General features: G+C 37.9%; 1 protein-coding gene across 9 annotated transcripts in view; it reads left to right on the forward strand.

The window, feature by feature from the left end:
• The window catches only part of OSBPL6 (oxysterol binding protein like 6), a 224105-nt gene extending 209216 nt beyond the window's left edge, over positions 1 to 14889 (forward strand). For all 9 annotated transcript variants that reach the window (XM_077154279.1, XM_077154285.1, XM_077154283.1 and 6 more), the window contains 10 exons: positions 1837 to 1924; positions 2539 to 2792; positions 3546 to 3683; positions 4023 to 4086; positions 5607 to 5685; positions 7184 to 7328; positions 10112 to 10256; positions 11896 to 12022; positions 13073 to 13195; positions 14234 to 14889. In XM_077154279.1, the coding sequence (XP_077010394.1) occupies positions 1837 to 1924; positions 2539 to 2792; positions 3546 to 3683; positions 4023 to 4086; positions 5607 to 5685; positions 7184 to 7328; positions 10112 to 10256; positions 11896 to 12022; positions 13073 to 13195; positions 14234 to 14342 (1272 nt within the window). In that variant the 3' untranslated portion in view covers positions 14343 to 14889. The remainder of the gene's footprint in view (positions 1 to 1836; positions 1925 to 2538; positions 2793 to 3545; positions 3684 to 4022; positions 4087 to 5606; positions 5686 to 7183; positions 7329 to 10111; positions 10257 to 11895; positions 12023 to 13072; positions 13196 to 14233) is intronic.
• Positions 14890 to 21822: the final 6933 nt, after the last annotated feature.

Genomic DNA, 21822 nt, shown 5'->3' on the forward strand with positions numbered 1-21822 from the left:
AAAAAATAAACTGCAAGTAAGGAAAAATGTAACATGATGAACCCAAAAATGTAAGAATGGTAAAAGAAGGGAATTCACAAAAGATGAAATCAAATCCTAAAGAGATCTTTCATGTGTATTAGATAGGTAGATATTAATAAGAGTGATAATGTATAGTGTACAGGCGGGTACGGAGAGAGACAGATGCTATCATATGTCACTTGTGAGAACAGATTAATACAATCGTGCAGGTAATCAGTTTGACATCACTTTTTAGGAAGCCTAAAAGTGAGCATGCTATTGGACTCAGCAATTTTACTTCTAGGAATAAATCATAATGAAAGGAACAGAACGATACTCAAAATAAATTTACAAGGATGTTTATCCAAGAATGTCTTTAGTAATAAAAAGTTGAAAACCACCTAAATGCACATATTAAGGGGACTAGTTAAATTCCTTGTGTTAAAACTATATAGTGAACTATGTTACCATTCCAAATAAAGATAAGGAGCTGTATTTATTATAATGGAGATATGGTCAGAAAGCTGTAAGACAGTATATAGTCTGATTGCCCTTTTCAGTATATTTATTCAGATAGGTAGATCTGTATGTTTGTGTAGGCATTTTCAGTTTGGGGAATGATATTCACTAAAATGTTAAATGTAGTTTCCTTTAGGTGACCTTTAAGACTATGAATGATTTTTGTATTCGTCTTTATACCCTTAGGGAGTTGGGTATTTTCTACAATAAGTATGTTTTGTTTTTATGTTCAGGAAAAATATTGCACTATTTCCATTTTCCATCTTAACTGCTCACCTGTAGTAGAGGCATTGATGCCCCCTCCCTCCCTGAGTGATGCTGCCTTGCTCCTTTGTTTTCTTCTTACCTGCTCTCTTTCTAACTCCACTTAGGATATATGTTGCCTTTTAAATTTGTTTTCATGAAAATTGTGGTTTCATTTTAGTTCCATATGTTTCTCAAAAATGGAAGCTTTAATTCTTCCATTCTTCCAGCCCTCAATTTCCCTTCTCCACCCAAAATAAGCAGCCAAATTTTGTCCATTACACTTCTGACATTGCTTTCAAAAGCAGCTTTGAGAGCTCAGATCCTCAGTGCTACCATCTTAAGCTGAGCTTTCAGTATTTCTTGCTGGGACCTACTCAGACTCTGGCCAGATAACTGTGGAGACTTGCTCTACTAGTTTTTTTTCTCCACCCTGCGGCAAAGTATCTTCCTGAAAACTGAATCTGAATCTATCTTTTTGCTTTTGTTGGTTTTCAATAACTCAGGATTTTATGCAAAATTTGGTATAGTATGAAGAACCTTTGCATTTGGGCGCTCTTCTCATTCTCCCCGCCTTCTTTCACAGCGGCACTAAACTTCTTGCCATTCCTAGAGTAAATATTTCTCTTATGATCTCTGCCTTTGTACAGTCTTCCATCTTCCTGTGCTTCTGCCCTTCTAACAACTAGGAAACTCCTATTCATTCTCCAACACTCACTTCAAGTATTCTTTCCTTTGGGCATCTCCTCCTGATTTGTTTAGGTGGAATCACTGGGGTCTTCCTTTGTACACATTCTTACTGATTTTACTACAATGTATCCATTTAGGTATTGCCCCAAACCTTACAACCTCCTGCCCCAAAGACAGGGAGCTACTTAAAGACAAGAGCTCCTTTCTCACAATTGCTATACCATAGTTCATAATAGACCCTCAAATGTTTACTGCATATGTGCCAAATACATTTTGACCCCTGTTCTTGTTTGGACAATATTTTGTTGTTTTTAAAAGTTTAATTATCTCAGCTTCTACGACTGAATGAAGGTTCTGATTCCTTCTATTGTCTTCCTTCCTTAGGCTTCAGATGATGAGTCTTATATGAGTGATGTGAGTGATAATATATCTGAAGACAACACCAGTGTTGCAGATAACATTTCTCGGCAAAGTATGCATCATTTGAACTTCCAGATTGTTCTATCTACCTGCCAAATTACAACTCTTGTAATTTCATGAACAGTCATATCCCCCCTTTACTAATTGTTCTGGTTGCAGATGATCATTCAGTAAATTTTATATTTGCATAATTTGTGGCAATGGATGGTTGAAAAATGCATTACATAAATCATTAAGAGCAAGAAGTGTTCCTTCTTGCTCATACCTACAGTCTGAGTCCTTCTTAAATATATTTAATTTTTAAATTTGACTTGTATTTTATTGAATAACATTTGAGTATATTTAACACCTTGTTTAAAAGACTAGCGGGGTGCACTGGTGGTTAGGTGTTAAAAGCCTCGCCTGCCGTTCAGGAGATCCAGGTTCAATTCCAGGCCCATACACCCCACCCCACCCCACCAAAAAAACTATATACTGATGTTCTGTGCATGTGTAAGCAACCTTGTATTGAAAGAACTCAATTTACTCTTGAGAGAGTAGAAGGAAAGCTTAAGAAATATATCACAATCATAATTATTTGGAAGGGTTATTTCTGTCTCTGATTTTATGAAATCAGAAAAGCGCAGTTATCTATCATTGTATTCTCATCTTTCTTTCCTCATCCAGTCCTGAATGGGGAGCTCACGGGGGGCGCTTTCCGAAATGGACGTCGGACCTGCCTGCCAGCTCCCTGTCCTGACACCAGTAACATCAACCTCTGGAATATCTTGAGGAACAACATCGGTAAAGACCTGTCGAAAGTCTCTATGCCTGTGGAACTCAACGAGCCACTCAACACTCTGCAGCACCTCTGTGAGGAAATTGAGTACAGTGAGCTACTGGACAGGGCTTCAGAAACCGACGATCCGTACGAACGCATGGTAATAAGCTTGGCGCCGTCGAGCAGTGCCTTTCAACCTAGACCAGGTCTAAGCCAGATTTCATTAGGATGATCTGTTTGCAAGCATGATTTTTACATGACATTCTCACTACATAGGTAAGAGAGGAATCAGTACATTCGCGCAGATCAGTAGTCCCCAAAAAGTATCAGAGACCTTACTAGAAAATGCACACTCTGACTTATACCTGGTTTGGAGTGTTTCTAAAGTAAGGAAGTAAAGGGATCATGCTCCTTACAAGTTGAAGGCATCACGAGACTTGTTTTATCAGCTTTTCCTGAATGCCAAGATACCCCTTAGTTCAGGATCTTAGATCTGAGAAAGTAATTTTTTGTTTACACTTCTCTCTGGACTTTATTGTGTTATGACTATAGTTAACTTTGCCTGCCCACTTACCTAAGCCTCTTGCACATTCTGTTATGATTGTGCAAACAGCATAACCTAAAAACTGGGTTTCAGAACATTTGAACTCTTTGTTACTTATAAGATTGGATGGAGATATGAATAAAGAAAACCTAACCTCATTTGCTTGCTGATTTGTATATGAGTAGTCTAACCTCATTTTGACCTATTTTTCTGACATGAGTTCAGGAAGGTAATAGTAAAAGCAAATGCCATCTAATCAGCACCTATCAACATGGACCATGAAAAATCTGGAGGAATAAGAGACAAGGGACAAACAGACATGGAAGTAGTCTCTCCTATATTATTTTCCTTTCTTAAATGTTTTAACAGGTTCTTATTGCTGCATTTGCAGTTTCAGGATATTGCTCCACCTATTTCAGAGCAGGAAGTAAGCCATTCAACCCGGTCCTTGGGGAGACTTACGAATGCATTAGAGAAGACAAGGGATTCCGATTTTTCTCAGAACAGGTAAGTACCACTGGACTTAGTAAGGTTTCAGTATAGTAGGAGGGCATATTGATGACAAAAAAATTGCTTTTTGATAACCATTTTTTTGGGGGTGGCTTATGATACTGTTTAACAGAAAACTCACTTAGCTTATCTGCCTAATTGCCCTCTCCAAATGAATAAGTCTCTGTGTTCAAGCATGAAACCTTAAAAATGGAAGGTTCGATTTTGCTTACATATTTTGAGAATAACTCACTAATAGAGATAGGAGAATTGAGTATTTTATTTATATTGTAAAAAATTCTCACATACGGACATTTTAACACTGATTGTTGCCTTCTTTTTTTTTTTAATTACCAGGTTAGCCATCATCCACCCATTTCTGCCTGTCACTGTGAATCAAAGAATTTTGTGTTCTGGCAAGGTTTGTATTTCAATTATACTTTCAAAATCAAATTTATTAGGCTGTGAAAAAAGGTGGTTTATTCTATTTATATTTCTTCCTTCAGAACTCAGAGAATGTTGGTAATTGATGCTGAGTTCAATTTGAGAACCTAAATTTCCTGGTGTAAGTGGAAGATTCTTTCATCTGGAGATGAGCTTTGTTCATCTGGGAGGCAAAGCCTCGTGGGACCACAGAGGGCCATGCTGACTGCTGGCTCAGGGCTAACACTTTACCTCATTGTGCCTTCTTGTCTGCATCCATAGCATGCAGGTTATATCCCTCTCTTCTTGCTTCTTGTGGTATACAAAGAGATTTTAATCCTGAAGGAGAGCTGTACAGCCCATCATCTGTGGTCACAGTCTATTAAGATATGTAAGGATTGCAATAATTTCTGGTCTTTAACTCATTGAGAGTCAGGGGCTTGGATTGAGGTCCCTCCTTAAGTAATGTTCAGTGTTAGCCAGAATATTACAAACCTGCCTAAAATTAAAAGTTACAAAATCTCTTTGGAAAGAAAATACATAGACAGACAGACAGACAGATAGATAGATAGACAGATAGATAGATAGATAAAGATATGTAAAGTTGGCCATTAAGTATAAGTATTTTGTTCCTTCAACTTGGAGGGATGCTTCATTATTCACAGAATGACTCTTTTCATATGAATTTCCTTTTCATGAAAACATACAAAATAATAGAGCCTCATAACTGTACTGTATTAGAAAATGAGAAAATGTATCATTTCCTGGTTATAGCAGAGATACAGAATTTTGTGGCGATTACACTAAGCTCTCTTAGTTCAACAAAGTGTGGTCAGGCAGTTATTACGAATACTTAGGTAAATCTGTGTTTCCAAGAGTAAAACATAAACCCATTGTGTGAGATAAAGTGCTGGCCCTGGGCTGTATCTTAATAACCAGTACAGGAACGTGTTCATTAAATTAATCCTACTTTCTCATAAACCTTGCATATCTGTATTTCGAGGTTTTATTTTTTTACTGTTCTCCTAAGTCATGTAACTCTTCTGAATATGGGAATAAATGTGTATTTAAATCAATGGTATTGCCACGCCACAGTTATTTTTATGATTCTTCTGCTGTTTGATACATATGTTAGCTATTTCTATCTAGTTAAAACTTAACAACATATAATGCTATTTGGACATTAAAACACAGTTCAGTCTATGTATATATATGTGTATGTGTGTGTGTGTTGAATCCATACACACATATAATTTCAGGACTTTCCAGTTTTATTAGTTAAAAACAAATATGGAATCTATGTTATGAAGAAATATAGATATTAGTTTTTTGGGGGGGGCAACTTACAGTTAATCTTTTCCTTTTGGGCCATCGTCAAGCACTTGTCATGTTAAATTGACAACTTGGAATCAATTTATTATTATAAAAATACTGTGAAAAAGTAAAGTGCAATGTGAAGGTTAGTTTTTATGGAACAGGTTATAAGAGTAAATATTTCTTATCCTCTATGTTATTTAGATATCAGATGGAAAAACAAGTTCTGGGGGAAGTCAATGGAAATCCTGCCTGTGGGAACGCTGAATGTCGTGCTTCCAAAGTAGGTTATTCTCATTTTCCTTTTGGCCTCTTATCTGCTTTTGTAAATCAGAAATGGATATTTTAAACCCTGAAAGGTACCAAGGGTCCATCTTCCTGAATTCCAAGAGCTTCAGTTATCTTCCCCAAAGTTTTGAGAAGCTTGTGTATCAAAGCTTCCTATTTATATATTCAGATCCTCAACCATCAATCAATGCCAGGTTGTTACTGAGTCCCAGTCTCTGTGCTAGTTTTCATTTTATATGGAAGGTTTTCCTTGTTAGTTGTTTCTTTTCAACACAATTTGTAATTTCAGTTTTAAATTCATGTTGGATCCAGGGGTGGTTTTTTTTTTAATTTTCAAGTTATTTTGTTCAGGAAAAATGATGGAATCCATTTACAGTTGTTTTCTAGAGAATGTTGTCTTTGAATCTTTTAAAATCAATTTGAACTTTTCTTTGAGTCCAAAGGCTTGATGTTTGTTTGGTTTGGTTTTGTCTACTTGAATGGCAGATTTTGCTGGTGGACTGGATATGGAGGAAGGTAGGGGGAGCGAGGGATCCCCAGGACCATAAAATAAACTTTCAATATTTGCAAATTCTTGAGGAGGAAAGAAAGTTTCACCAGGTGTATATATTACTTACTTCATACCAATTCATTTATGTTTTAGGGATTTAGGAGCATTTAATTTTATTTGAAAATATTCTTTATGTAAAAACTTCCGTTCCTATGTACAAAAATTCTAAAACTTTACTCCTTAGAATTTTCATTTGATTTGTGCCGTATTTCCTATGCTACTTATCCTTTTCCCAAAGAATTATTCCTTTGTTTGATCTTAACCCAGAGTACAAAAGAATGTTCTCAGAGTAATCTTTCTTAAGTGCACACCCTATCATGCCTCTCATCTACCATGAATACTTTCAGGATGTACCTGTTACCTGCAGGGTGAATCCACACTCTTTGGTATGTCATTTAAGGCCTTCCCTCCTCGCTCCAGCACACCTTTCCAGCCTTGCCTCCTGCCACACCCACTCACCTGTAACATACCTCTCATGTCCACAGACACATTGTGCTCTTCTAGGCTTTATTACTTTTGTCCATGCTTTCCTCCAGTCGGCAGTGCTCTCTTATCATCCCCCACAGCTTAGGCTGAACCTCACCTCGTCTAGGAAGTCTTTGTCACTCATCCCACATTCCAGACAACTATCAGGACTCCCCCACTTCTGTATTATAAGTTTTTATTTACATGTCCATCTTCCCCTACCATACTGTTGTTTACAGGAGAGCAGGAAGCCAGCCTTATTCAATTTTTTAGGATCTTGCCCATAGAAACCTCTAAATAATGTTCCTTGAATGAATGAATCATGCCATAAATATTTGTAACCTTCCAACCAATAAATGAGGAAAATGAGGGAAAAGGTAGCTTTGGCCAAATAATATTTTCATTATTAGAAACAGTAATATATGTTCTCGGCCTTCATTGTCTTTTCATCAATGTTAAATACTTTCCTCACCACCAGATACGGAGATTATTATGTGTGGAATAAAGTCACCACGTGCATCCACAACATCCTCAGTGGAAGGAGATGGATAGAGCATTATGGAGAAATCACCATCAGAAATACCAAAAGCAGCGTTTGCATTTGCAAACTCACATTTGTCAAGGTAAATAATATCCTATGACAGTAAAGGAAAAAATGGTATGAAACACTTACTGAGGAAGAAGTAGAGAAATTACCTTTAAACAGCAGCAAGTGGGTATGCCCTGTGTCTTTGGTCCTTGAAGGATATTTTAGATGAGAAAGAAGAACCAACTGAGAGAGCTGCTCAAGGCAAGCAGGCTTCTGACTGTGTGAAGGTCAGAAAATCACCATCTTAAAACAGAAAAAAACAAGTGATTTTCTGTTTGACTCACAAATCACTATTTCATTAGGTGAAATTCCAGAAAATATCCTTTGCTAATAACAAGTGTTCTGATTGTATTTCTATTTCTATTCCTGCTTGATTGCCACATATTCAAGTGGCCTTATGTAAGGCAACTAATTATAATATAATCATCATATTCTGAGCATACTTAAATAGAGCATCCAAGTGGATGATCACTACTAGTCACCCCAAACTTATCCACCCTAGTCACTGCTATCATCCAAACAAACCCAACTAAAAGGGTTACCTTATTAACAAGAAGAGATGTGAGAGATAGAAATTCCCAGGATGCCATATTCTGCTCAAACTTCTCTGTTCTGAAATGGACCATACAGTGTTACCACCCTGTTTGTTGAGGTACGCTATGGAATCCGTCCAGAGCACATAGCACAGAAACTCCCACCCCCATCCCCCTTAATTTGTTCTGCTATTTTGAAACTCATGATATCATTCTAATATGGTAAACTGGAGTCTTAAAATGCTATAATTTTATTTTCTTAGATCCTTTTAAAGCCATATTAGAAGGTCATGTTAGTTTTAATTACTCACGTTTTAGCTTAAGATATTCTTTCACTTTTTTTATTACCTGTTAAGTGGTTCAAAACTGCACAACTAAGATTATTATTTAATATCACTGGATGATAAAAGTAAATGTGTGCATTTGGTTTTGTAGGCTGTGAGAAACTTAGCCTACCCCTAACCTTAGCAGAGACCAGGGCAAGAGTAAAAGTATCGGCCCATATGTCATATGTATAACAGCCTGCAAAGCCAGGTTGAACACTTTTGAGCTCTGTGCTAGAAGCATGGTAATGCAGGGAGAGCCAGTCCTGATCCACAACTTTTCCTGCTTCCTTCCATCCTCTGTCCTGCCCTGCAAGGGACCTCACACCCACCAGCCCACACATCCAAGCTCTGTCCGCACCCACCATAATCAGCACCCCTTGGGGACCCCTCATGCATAAAGGTGGACAAACTGGGTGTGGTAGTTAGATTCAGGTGTCACCTTAGCCGGGTGAAGGTGCCTAGATCTATTGCCGTGGATATGAGCCAATGGTACGTGAACCTCATCTGTTGCTGATTATATCTGCAATCGGCTAGGAGGCATGCCTGCTGCAGTGAATGATGTTTGATTTAATTGGCTGGTGCTTAAATGAGAGAGCTCAACATAGCACAGCCCAAGCAGCTCAGCATACCTCATCTCAGCACTCGCAACTCAGCCCAAGCCTTTGGAGATGCAGAAAGGAATCACCTCAGGGAAAGTTGTTGGAACCCAGAGGCCTGGAGAGAAGGCCAGCAGAGATCACCCTGTGCCTTCCTATGTAAGAAAGAACCTCAGTTGAAAGTTAGCTGCCTTTCCTCTAAAGAACTAATGAAATAGATCCCCTTTTATTAAAAGCCAGTCCGTCTCTGGAGTGTTGCATTCTGGCAGCTAGCAGACTAGAACACTGGGGATAACCTGTCCTGGGGTGGATGAATCCAAGGAAAAGGACTGTGCAGGCTGTGGAATAAGCTTAGAGCCACATAGAGAGGGAATGCTAGGATGCATGGTCTAGAAAAGGGGGTCATGGGCTCTGGGTAGGTAAGTCCTTACAAACTTCTCACCTTGTGGGGAGGGACATGGCTGGAAGAGGGCCACATCAGAGTCTTCATAATAAAATTCAGCTGTTCACAGATACTGTGAAAATTATTTCACAAACTACCTCTGTAGCATCACCAACTAAAATTTATTAAAATTCCGTGAGCAAAGAGGCAGTTTGAGACAGGAGGATTTGAGGGAGAAATTACTAACCTATAAACTAATATTAGGTTATTAGAGAAACTGAGCTATTTCTGCCTTTTTCCACCATGCTATAGCATGAAGTAGTAACATTCTTTTTTTAAAAAAGTTAAGCTATCTAGAAATTCTACTCCTAAGTTTATACCCCAAAAAATAAAATTGGAAACAAGAACTCAAGTTCAGCAGTGAATGGGTGAACAGAATGCAGTGTGTGTGTGTATATATATATATATATACATACAATGTAATATTACTCAAGTCCCAAAAAAGAATGATGTTATACATGCTACAACATGGATGAACCCTGAAAGCATGCTAACTGAAGTAATTCAGGTGCAAATGAACTAATATTCTAGAATAGGCAAATTCATAGAGACAGAAAGTAGTTTGGAGGTTATCAGGGATGGCAGGATATGGTAGTTATTACTTAATGGGTATGCAGTTTCTGTTTGAGGATGACGAAAAATTTCCAGAAATAGTGGTGATGAAGTGTACTTAATGCTCCTGAATGGTACACTTAAAAATGATTAAAATAGGAAATTTGAGTTATGTATATTTTGCCACAATGAAAGAGAGGAAGGTTGAAGGTACCTAACACCATTCTGCATAAAATATTTTGAGATAGATTTTTCAAAATGGATCAAATGAGCAACTTCAAGGTTAAGAAAATTTCCCATGTGGAAGTTATAGAAATTGGCATTGTTCAAGAGAATTGATGTCTTAACTAGGGGGTGATTTTTTCCAGGTGAATTATTGGAATTCTAACGTGAATGAAGTCCAGGGGGTTGTGATGGATCAGGAGGGAAAGGTGGTGCACCGGCTGTTTGGAAAGTGGCATGAGGGGCTCTACTGCGGCGTGGCCCCTTCTGCCAAGTGCATCTGGAGGCCAGGTGAGACTTGCCTGCGTGTCCTCCTCAGGAGGTCATGTGAGTGAGAGAAGGGGAGTGGATGTTGGGTCATCCCGTGCAATTCATCTCATGTCTTTTTAATGGTGAGGCTAAAAACAGAGATTGTTAAGTGTCCATCAGCAGATGAATGGATGAGCAAAATGTAGTATATCCATAAAATGGAATATTATTCAGCCACAAATAGGAATGAAGTTTTGATAATGCTACACCATGGATGAACCTTGAAAACTAAGCCAAGTGAAATAAGTCAGACACAGAAGGGCAAATATCATATGATTCCACTTACATGAAATATCTAGAGTAAGCAAATTCATACAGACAGAAAGTAGATAAATAGTTACCAGGAGTTGGGGGAAGGAAGGCTGGGAAGTTATTACTTAATGGCTGCAGAGATTCAGTTTGAGTGATGAAGAAGTTTGGTGATGGATGATAGTGATGTCAGCACAACCATTAAAATTGTAATAAATACCATTGAATTGTACACTTAAAATTATTAAATGAAAAAAATTATTAAATGGCAAACTTTGTGCTATATGTATGTTACCACAATAAAAATTTTTAAAAGGATAGATGTTTAAAGGCAATGTATATAACATATAATGTATAGACGTCCCAATAGTTGATATTTGAGTGGAAGGAGTTGTAAAATTGAAGCCAAATCTCTGAACACATGTCAGAGATTTAAAATGATGTAAAATCACTCCAAATGTAATGCCTACCTCTCAAAAGATAGGTAGATTTATTAAACAGTTTAGATAATTGAAATACACAAGCTTAAATCCTTAACATGTTATTAATTCTGTTTTAATAAAATAAAGGAAAGCCTGCAAACATCTGTAATCCACAAATTCTGTAACTCACTCGAATAAATGATCTTTTCACTTGAGCAGCAAAAGAGTTGACATTTAATAAAACATCAAAAGAGTTCGGGTAATCCTCTAGCATACAATAGATTATTAAGTATGAGTGGAACAGGTTTCCACATGACATGTATTTTCATTGAAATTTTCTCAGTAAAACCCTAACTTTAAAATTAGTTGTTGGTTTCTTAAGAGTTGTCAATGATCATTTAAATTTCCTGCTAATAGAGAGGATAGTTCATTCATTTAGCAACTATTTATTGAGTACTGACTAGTACCAGGCTGTATTCTAGAACTAGGCATACATCCTGCCTTTGAGGAATTTGGTTTAAAAAGTGCTAAGAAACAATTTAGTTTCCAAATTTTCTTTTCTAAAGAGAAGTAAATAAGTGTTTCTAGCATAATCTTAGTATTCATAATTAATCTCAACCCTTCATTTAGTAAACCAATTAAATTTTTTAAAGAAATATTATGGGGTAAGTTAGCCAATGAAGACTACTATATGTGTAAGTGTTATTTCAAAAGTTGGATTTTATTATTAAATATATGAACCTATCAATTTTCCACCTAACAAACATAAAATTCTCCACCTAGCAAAATAAAACCAATTAAATTCACTTGAAAAAATCATAATATACTGTGTTTATAACTGTATACATTTGGTATTAGTATTAAGAACTATGGGGGGTGGGGGGGTGGTAAGTCAGCTCTGCAAGTTCTGTAAGCCTTTCCAGCTCTCAGTAACATTGGCCTCCTTCCAGGATCCATGCCAACCAACCATGAGCTCTACTACGGCTTCACGAGATTTGCTATTGAGCTCAATGAGTTAGATCCTGTGCTAAAAGATCTCCTTCCATCAACAGATGCACGTTTCCGGCCAGATCAGAGGTAAGGATTACAGAATTGTGGCATGGACCGACAGAGGTCTTTGAGACTTATCTTCTCCAACATTCATTCATTCATTCATTCTCTTATTCACTCAGCAATGTTTGAGGTCCCATCCTATGTAAAGCAGTATTCATAGGGTGATCATAATGGAAGATTGTTTATCTCAACTAAAAGGTTCACCACAGAAGATAATGCAGATGTTTTTTTAACAAAAAGCTTTATCTCCCCCCAAAATATTACCACAGGTTTGTAAATTCATGAAGTCTTTCTCTGATAAACACAGAATTGCTTTTCTCTCAGTGTTTTTTATCTCCTTATTTCTATTACTCTATAACATGGGATGTGTTCTAAACTAAATAATAAGAGCTGAAGTGACGAAAACATGCAGAAATGCTTTGAGTGAAAGTATGGAGCTTCCCCAACATGGTTTTGATTCCATGGGGTTTGAGATGTATTTAAAATACAGTAACTTTAATGTCTTCTGATTATTATTTTTTATTATTCTTATATAATTCTGCACAATAGTATCCTATATTCCCATTCCTACTGAGTTCATTTTACTTTTTCCAAAATTTTTGTATGCCAAACAAATTCATCCAAGATCAGTTTTTTGTTTCTAGTATATTTGTGATTTTATTTGTCTTCTGCCCAATGTTTTCAGTGTTGAATGTTCTTATTATTCCCTTACAACCCCCTCCCACCCACTAGAACATGCAGTCTCACTGACGTTTAAATTTATCAATACACTCCCTGTATAATGTGTATCATATAATTTCCCTATTCTTTGCTGTCATTTTGAAATTTAAATATTTGCAAATGACCATTGCGTCTTTTAAATCTACTTTTCCAATTCTATTTCAATATTCTCTTTCTGAATTTTTTTTGCTATTCATTTTCTGTTCTTTGGCCTTTTGTAATTTCCTCCAATTTTTACCTTTTTAAAAAATTAATGTTATTTTCTCCAGTAAAACAGGAAAGCTACTTCTCTCTCAATTTAGAAAAAAAAATTTTTTTAATTTAAAAAAAAAGATTAACTAATATTTCCTTTAGGTTTTTGGAAGAAGGAAATTTAGAAGCTGCAGCATCAGAGAAACAAAGAGTAGAGGAACTCCAGAGATCTCGGAGACGTTACATGGAAGAAAACAACCTTGAACATATACCAAAATTTTTTAAGTAAGCTGCTTCACTCCCCTTATAAGTTCATGTTTTGCAAATTATTGCCTTGAGCTTTAGAGATAGTTTCGTGTCCAGAGAACTCAAAGGTAGAAGACATTTAAGTTTTTCTTAAAAGTTTTCTAACTGGTTTTGGTAACTTTGTTTTGGGCAGTGAAAACATGGAATCAGATTTGGCAGTTGTGAAATGTTAGTAAGCATAATAATTAATTCTCCACCATAGCTCTTTTTCTTATCAACGGCAGCACAAGAGAGTGAGGGGACTACCTAGAATACTCTTTTTCCTTCAACTACACCTTTAGAATGATGGAAGCTTGTTCCCACTCCTTTACCAAGCGCAGGATGGGACCCTACTGCCCACAACACCATCCTGGCTTGGTTAGTGAGTAATTTTATTTCCGACACACAGAGTTTGTATCTGTTCAGATTTGGCCTTACTTGGTATGATAGTAAGTGATTAATACAGGACTACATATAAATCAAACAGATTAATCTTTTTGATTTTTCCAGATCCATATTGTACCCTCCAGAGCCAGGAAAAAAAGTACAGAATAACCTCCGGTCCTTTATAGTTGCCATTTCACGACAGCCATGGGGTCGCAATGCAGCCTTACCCTTCAGAGGTCTAATGTCCACTGTTTGGACATTGACCCTGCAGAGGTCCTTACAGCTGCTGATGTTACATACTTTCCTCCACGAGTGAAGCAGAAAACTGTTCTTATGAGTCTGGAGTCTGAGCTCTTAGTTATAATCTTTGTACAGACTTTGTTTGGGACCTTTCACTTTCTAATTCTACCTGGAGATGATTTATTCCTGCCTCAGCCCTTCTCCCCATGACCCTACTCACTTCCATTTCAAATGCCTAGCAACAAAATATGTTCATTTCTCGCCAAAAAAATGAAAATCATCAATAAGTAGATAGGACATTGTCTAAGATATAATGCTTATATTATGTACATTTTATCTACAGAAGAGGGTCCAATTTTTAGGTAACCTTGATATGATTTGTGTCTAATGTTGATTTTTATATTTTCACAGAAAAGTTATTGATGCCAATCAAAGAGAAGCCTGGGTTTCTAACGACACCTATTGGGAGATGCGAAAGGATCCTGGGTTTAGTAAAGTAGACAGTCCTGTTCTTTGGTAAACTGGGAACAAATCACACTCTGACTGAAAAAATAACTATGCACAATTATGTTTCTTATAGCTAAATGTGGTTTGTGGGTCGACTGGAAACCTCCCATTTGCTTTTCTATTCATCTTTATAATGGACTTTCAAAAGTGCATTAGACAAGGCCCCTAACCACTTTTGGATCCTTTCTGTTTTGCTGCAACCATATTCCTTAAAAACATCCACACCCTCCTCGAAAAGCAGAATATAAAATCCAAAGCCTGAAGTTTGTAAAGAAAACAAACTGTAACTGGTGCTTAGAGCTGTTCAAGAGAGTTAAAAGCAACATGACGTGGAAACCATGTGTTGGTCCTTTGTCTGAAGCACCATCCCCTTTTCGTGGGAGTTCCTGGGCCACAGCGGTTGGTCAGTTCAGACTTCAAGTGTGTCTGTTTGATGTGGTATGCTTGTGCCGGCCTTGTCAAAGAAGATGTGATGCTTCTCAGAACCTGTTCCATCTGTACGCCATTGTTTCATGCCTTAAGAAATGCAAAGATGTACAATAAATCATTTTTTGAATGTGTGCCAGTAGGTTTGTGTGAAGGACAATTCTTTTGAATTATGGCATGATTCGCTTTCTGGGATCAGAACAATTAATGAGGCTAATTTAAATGGATTTTTTTTAAGTAAACAACATGTCCTTTACTTTGATAATTTGGTTGCTATATAGTATATCTGAAAGGCAAAAAGGTGTGACTAAATAGATCTCTGTATTCACATTGCTTGTTAAGTTTCTGTCCTGCGTCGAGATAATAAATCATCCCTCTTCGATGTAACCTCACAGTGTGCCCAGTTATTTGGCAAAATCTGTATTTAATTTGAACACTTGCCATCAGTGTTAAAACTTCGGAAGGAAATAACAAAAATCATAGGGAATGATTGTGTGGGTCAGCAGCACTGCAAACGTAACTGTTTTTGAGTGAAGCGCAATATAACCCACATCTCTCTCCCATGCCCAAACATGCCGAACTTGGTGGCGCTAGTCAAATTCCATTGGGACCGTAAGCAAGAATGCTAGTAGCTTATTTGCACTGTTTAAGTGGGTTCTGTGCACAAGCGTGTTCCATATTTTCACAAATGATTCTGTATGATACATGACCACGTATTGTAAACATTTACCTTGCTATTGACAGAGACATAAAACTTAAGCTAAGGAATTTACCCATCCCAAAAAAAGTGGGGCAGAAATGTGTTTTGCATCCTTCAGGATTTGTTTTTTCCCTCCACTAATATACAGAGGCTTTTGTAGGTACCTTGCATCAGTATTCCTAAGTTTCTGCACGTAGGTGACTATATAAATGCCTGTATATTAAAAAAAAAAATCTCTTTAGAGATTTTCCTATAGAATTATAAAATTGCATATATTTTATTCTTAGATTCTTACGATCAGATTTTTGTTATGTTAAACTCTATAATAAGGTTCTGACATTTTATATTTTATGAGGTGTGGTTTTTCCATGTTATTTCCAGCAAAGCATTCCTAATAATGGTTAATACATTGTAAAACAAAAAACTGCTGATGAGGGCATAAGGGAAACTGAAGCTTCTACTAAGTGAAGCAATATTTTAGTCATTCTAAAATCCATCCCTCCTTTCATCTGAGTCCATACATTATGTGGACAATATGTGTTGGTTTATCGTGGAATTTCATTCTATAAACCATTCTATAGAAAGGTTTTAAATGGTTAAAACCTTTCCCTTGTTATTGAACCTTTTTCTACCCATTCGTCTTAACATCTTTTCATTTGCATCCTGAGATACACATCTTTAATTTTAATTCGAATTTAATTTAAGTCTTATTGACTTCCTCATAGTAATCTCTTCTCCTGTGAGTGGTAAAGCCTTAAATACAAAAGTGATTCTGGGGCCACGGTGGCTCAGCAGGCAAGAATGCTCTCTTGCTATGCCAGAGGACCCGGGTTCGATTCCCGGTGCCTGCCCATGTTAAAAAAAAAAAAAAGTGATTCTAGTCTGTACTTACTAAATACAAAATATTTAGCCTAAATATAAGAAAAGGATTCGGCACAGTGAAGGTATTGCAGGTAGAGAAGTAGGAAGATGAGCATCAGGTGACTTCTGGATAGATACAGCGTAAATCAGTTGGGAGAGGTTGGGAGGCAAGTTGGGAGAGGACCCAGGTCCCACTGGGGTAGCAAGTACTCCACCTGACACTGGAGTCATAAATGAGAAAGAGAATAAATATTAGAAAGGACCTTTTACAAGATTATAAACTGAGGCTACAAATCAGGTCAAGGAATGTTGGTCAGGGCTAATCTGAAACTCTGATTAGGATTTAAAGATAGGAATGAGAAAAAAGTAATTAAAATCACCTCATTTTATAATCAACATTTGAATCTCTTTTGAGATTCAGATATCTTGATTAGAGTTTCATTTCAAATTATCAAATGAGGTTTAGATCATACTCCTATAATACTTGATTCACTCATCTCTCTTATGTTATGCAATATAGAATTGTGAGACTTATTCTGTTTGGAATTTTCATCTACCTAATAGTTGGGCTTTTGAGTCATAGCAAAAGGGTAGAATAAGTAGCAAGTGGTTCTCTTTATAAAACCTAATTTATTTCTTAGAATTGTATATCCTTTTCATTTTAAGGGCTCTTTTCTTATTCACTTTTCCCTTATTCTAGGACAAAATAGGACTTAATATGTCTTTACGCCTCCCCTGGGGTTTAGTCATAAGCTCTTTCCTCTCATGAGCTGGCCATTGAGGGAAGCATTAATGAGTGACAGTGATCCTGGGGATGTGTCTATACAGAACAGATCAGTGACACAACCCAGCATGCATGGAGGCAAACCAGAAGCTCATTATTTTGATTCTTTATGCTGCCACCCAGAATGCAAATTTACTCTCAGATTTTGCTATTGTTTTCATGCTTTTTAAAATTAAGTAATTGGGCAGGCCACGGTGGCTCAGTGGCAGAGTTCTCACCTGCCATGCTGGAGACCTGGGTTTGATTCCGGTGCCTGCCCACGCAAAAAAAAAAAAAGAGGCTTAAGTAATTATTTTTCATAGATTATTTTTAAATACCCCATCCCCAGGAAATTATAAAAATGAACTCCATTTGAGATACCTTTTCACAGTACATATCAACTCTATATGACATTAAAAACTCAAACGTCATTTTTTGGGTAGAGAGAAACCAAGGGATTTTCCATACAAGGGATGTCAGGTTGTAGATTTTCCAAACCTTTTGTTTCTCTTGATTTATTGGCTCAATGCCTTTCAACTCTTTCACTCTTTCAATCGTTAGAGCTTGACCCAAAGAGCTGTGGTGGGGGGAGTTAGAGGAAACGCTGACAAAAGTGATGGTACTGGTTACAGCTGTGGCTGGAGAAGAGTTTAAAGTACAGTTTTGGTTTTTTTTTCTTGTGGGTTTTCATTAGCCATCGTCTCTAATCTTATTTTCTGTCATCATAGATAATGAAGTATTTGTGGGAGCAGAGCTCCTCACACAACAGGGGGTGTAATAAATGTCTCTGTACTTGGCTTGAGTTGGTATATTATGAATGTAGCACAGCAAATAAAGTGTGTATACAAAATATTAGTTTATTTTTATGGGAGACATTATGTTCAGGATATATAAAATGTATCTAATTAAACAATTATGAATCTATTGTGTGCTCCAGAAATGTTCTTTTGGAGGAAAGATGGAAAAAATTGTAATTGAAGCTAAGATTAAGGTGATTTTTTAAAAAAACTTCCCAGTCATTCAGAAATGCTGCTCACCAAAACCAGGATTAATCCTCTTAATCTCTAATTGAATTACTTTTATAAAATTGATATGTTTAAACAGTACATTGCATGAATCATTCTGTTAAACTGGCCCTAACTTTGTTTAACTTTAATACATAATTTTAAGAGTGTACATTTGTTTCTAGATTGGAAAGCCCTTTTTTTTCAGCTTTAACCTTTGAGAAAATGGCAAACTGTTTAAGAAAGGTTTAGCTTCAATTCTTTTAAGTCAAGAGTTAAAGAAGAATGAATTCTCTTACAAATGCTGTGATGAAGCATCATTCCCCACATCTTATGGCTGTGTGCATCAAGGTAGATGCATGCTTGCAGACTCCTCCCATACCACTACCTACGATTAATTTCCATCCTTTGAGAATCCAAAATAGTTGTATATCAATGAACTTGCTGGCAGTGCTGAGAAAGCCCTGAGAAGTGTTTCTTTCTTGTCTGTAATGAAAGAATCACTGACAGAGCCGTGGGGATCCAGAATGACTGCTCTTGAAATGATGCTACCTTGATGGTGATGATCAGGGAAGCAGCCTATGCTCAGTTATTTGCTTCCATGGCCCACCTTGTGTTGCAAACCCTTTAAATGCCCTGTGTTTTGGAAGGCTGCTTTCCCATCTCTTACAAATCCTGACTCTCCATCTGGAAACAAAGTTGCTAAACCTAATTTTGAAAACGAAATGAAATTAAGTGTCCTGAGTCCTGTGGACTTCCACTGTTGAACTGTGCAAGTTGAAAGTTTATTCCTTTTATCCTGAATCCAAAAGCCTGGTTCCCAAAAGTGGAAAACTTTCTAGAGATTATCAAATAATATATTTTCAAAAAGTGGCAAGGGAACAAAAAGCAAGTGTGAACAGAAGAGTAACGTGGGAATCTGGGAAAGAAAAGAAGTAGATTCTCTCAGTGAGAAGCGGGGAAGGGGTAGTCAGGACATTTGGATGGATCCCAGGTGAATCCTCAAGAATCATCTCGGATGTTTGGTTACTGAAAGATTCCTTAGCTTCCCTCCAAAGATCCTGATTCAGGAGGTCTAGAGGGTGGGCCCAGAATCCGCTTTGTAACAAGGACCCTCTACCCCCAGGGAACTTTGAGACAGATCAGAGCTCTGCTGATGACTGAACTTGCCTAAATGCCCACTACCTGTCCCTGCCCATTGTCAGGATTTTGTTTGTTTTTCTCATAATGACATTCAATAGTTGGTAAGAAAGGCTAGATCAAGAACCAAAAGCTGATTAGAGCTGTTACTGTGACTCATTCTGCCATGCCTGGGTTCTTATAACTGTCCTCTCTTCTGTCCTGATACCGGTGCTGTGATATGGAGGGAAACAGCAAGAAGGGCAGAACTCTGAAACCTGAAAGACCAGAATTGTGTCTGAGTGGCCAGATTCATCAAGCCAGAGAAAGTTAATGTATGTTCCCAGAGGCATTCTAACCTGCCCAGATAACTGGAAGTTTACCCTTCAAAGCCATCTCTCAACACCCCTTGTCTTACCTTCTATTTCTTCTTAGAACTTAGCTGTGTCTGTAAGGGGAGTTTTTAAAGTTGGCTGGTGGTATCCTGGCTGGTAGGGAAGTCTGCAGGGAAACCCTGTGGCAAAGCGCACACATGATCACCTGATTGACCATTTCATAATGAGATATAGCAACAAATCCTTTATCCATATCCGCTCCTTCCTTGAAAATAATTTATTTTTTCAATTTTTGTTTAAAAAAAAAACTCCACTGTGAAATTTCTCTGCTTATAACTGAAGATGTAAAGGCAGAAATTCATGTACTGGTAGTTTGCATATGGTCATTTTGAGATAGAAAAGTTAAATTTTATCTTATATTAGAGGTAGAATTTGGGGCAACTTTTTACAGGAAAACAGCTTGTAGTTAAATTTCCTAGCGAAACATTAATTATTCACTGAAAAAAATGCCTAATTTGTGCCACCTCAAAATAAGAATTGTGCCTCTTCAATGAATGTTGTTCACAAGAATGTTACATTTGTAAGAGCACAGGAAACAATTTTCAATAAATTATTTTAAAAGACTCAATTTATGTGTGTATGGTATGTCCTGAGGACTTTCCCACAAAATTAGAAAATATTTTTATCTCCAGCAGGAGAACCAAACAGCATCTAAAGGAGATGGAGTGCTTGTTCTGTTTTTCTAGCTCTTTTTCCATATGGCTATAGCAACTACATTCAAATCAAGTGCTATAACATAGGACCTGATTTTGGAGCTTATTTACATTAAAAGACTTAAACTGGCTTCGATTTTCCACTTATTTCTAAATTATGGGAGTAAAGCTGTTGGTCATTCATTTTAAGGCTTCAGGGAAGTCAAGAGCTCTCAGGTTAGCATTTCTTCCATCTAGCCCTCTCAGGAAAAGCCCTCAGGATTAGTTTACACTCAGCCAGTAATTCTCCAGCTACTGGGTGTGTGCTTGTGCCTTCGCTTGCAAAGTATGTGAAGCCACCAGGACCTCGGTCAGTGGGGACAATGAAAAATTGTAGATGATGTGTGTGAGAAATACATGTGGAAATAGAGGCTGAGCAGTCCTGCTAAAGAGTATAGAGTGGTTTTGCTTTTGCTACAGTGGTTCTGGTGTTTATTGTATAATGTAAATCTATTAAGATTATTTTGCTATTTAAGAAAGTTTTTTATTTATTGTTAGATGTTACCTCAAAATATAAGTACACATGTACTGAAAAACTCTAGATTTCTGTTTCTCAAGAAAATTGATGAAGAATGGGTAGTTTGCACAAAATGTCTGTTAATATTTAACATCTGGTCTGGTAACTTCATCTGCCAGGAAATCAATGACCCTATTGTAGAAATAAGCAAAGACCATCAAAATGAGAACAAAACAGGCTATTTATTCAGAGCTTCTTATACAAGGGAGTCAGTCCTGAACACTTGTATTTGGCAAAGACTGAAAGGCAGGGAGAGATTGATTGTATACCATGCATGGACTGTACGTGTGTGAAGATTTCTCAATAAAATATTCTTTTAAAAAAAAAAAAAGAGAACCCGGACTTCCTGGAAGATGGCGGCTTAGTAAGACGCGCGGATCTTAGTTTCTTCTCCAGGACACCTACTAGGGGAGTAGAAACGATACAGAAAGCGCCCAAAGCCACAACAGAGATAAAAAAGACAGCGTACCCCATCCTGGAACGGCTGGCTGGCTGAGAGAAGCAGCTCGGGTGAGATCGCCGAGGCGCGCGGGCCTTACCAGGCGGGGTGGCAAGCGGCCGGAGTTACTCCCTTCCCCCTTCCCGGGCCGGCTGGGAGAATTGGAGAGGTGGTCCCCTGAAACCAAGGCGACTGGCGCCCACACCACGCGCAGCCCCCGGACCAACTGAGAGAATTGGATCGGAAACCCCCAGGCCGCGGAGAACGGTGACCCCGTGACTCCCGGGGAACGTGCACTCTCTCAGGCGGGCCGCTGCCGCTGGCGCCCTCCCGCCACGCGTGTTGCCCAGGGCCGACTAGGAAATTCGGACGGGCTCCTTCCCTGGCTGCGGCGACCAGCAACCCTCCCTGTGTTCGGACCCCGGGCCGGCTCAAGCCACTTCGGCTAGCGAACCCCCAGGACGGCGAGAGTTTTCCAAAGTTTAAGGTCCCACAGCACCTTTTACTGGTGGGACCCGCAGACAAACGTGTGCCACGAGCGCCACCTACTGGGCAGGATAAGAAAAACAGAACCCAG

Source organism: Tamandua tetradactyla, chromosome 3 (assembly GCF_023851605.1).
Source record: "Tamandua tetradactyla isolate mTamTet1 chromosome 3, mTamTet1.pri, whole genome shotgun sequence".
In the NCBI taxonomy this organism is placed as follows: Eukaryota; Metazoa; Chordata; class Mammalia; order Pilosa; family Myrmecophagidae; genus Tamandua; species Tamandua tetradactyla.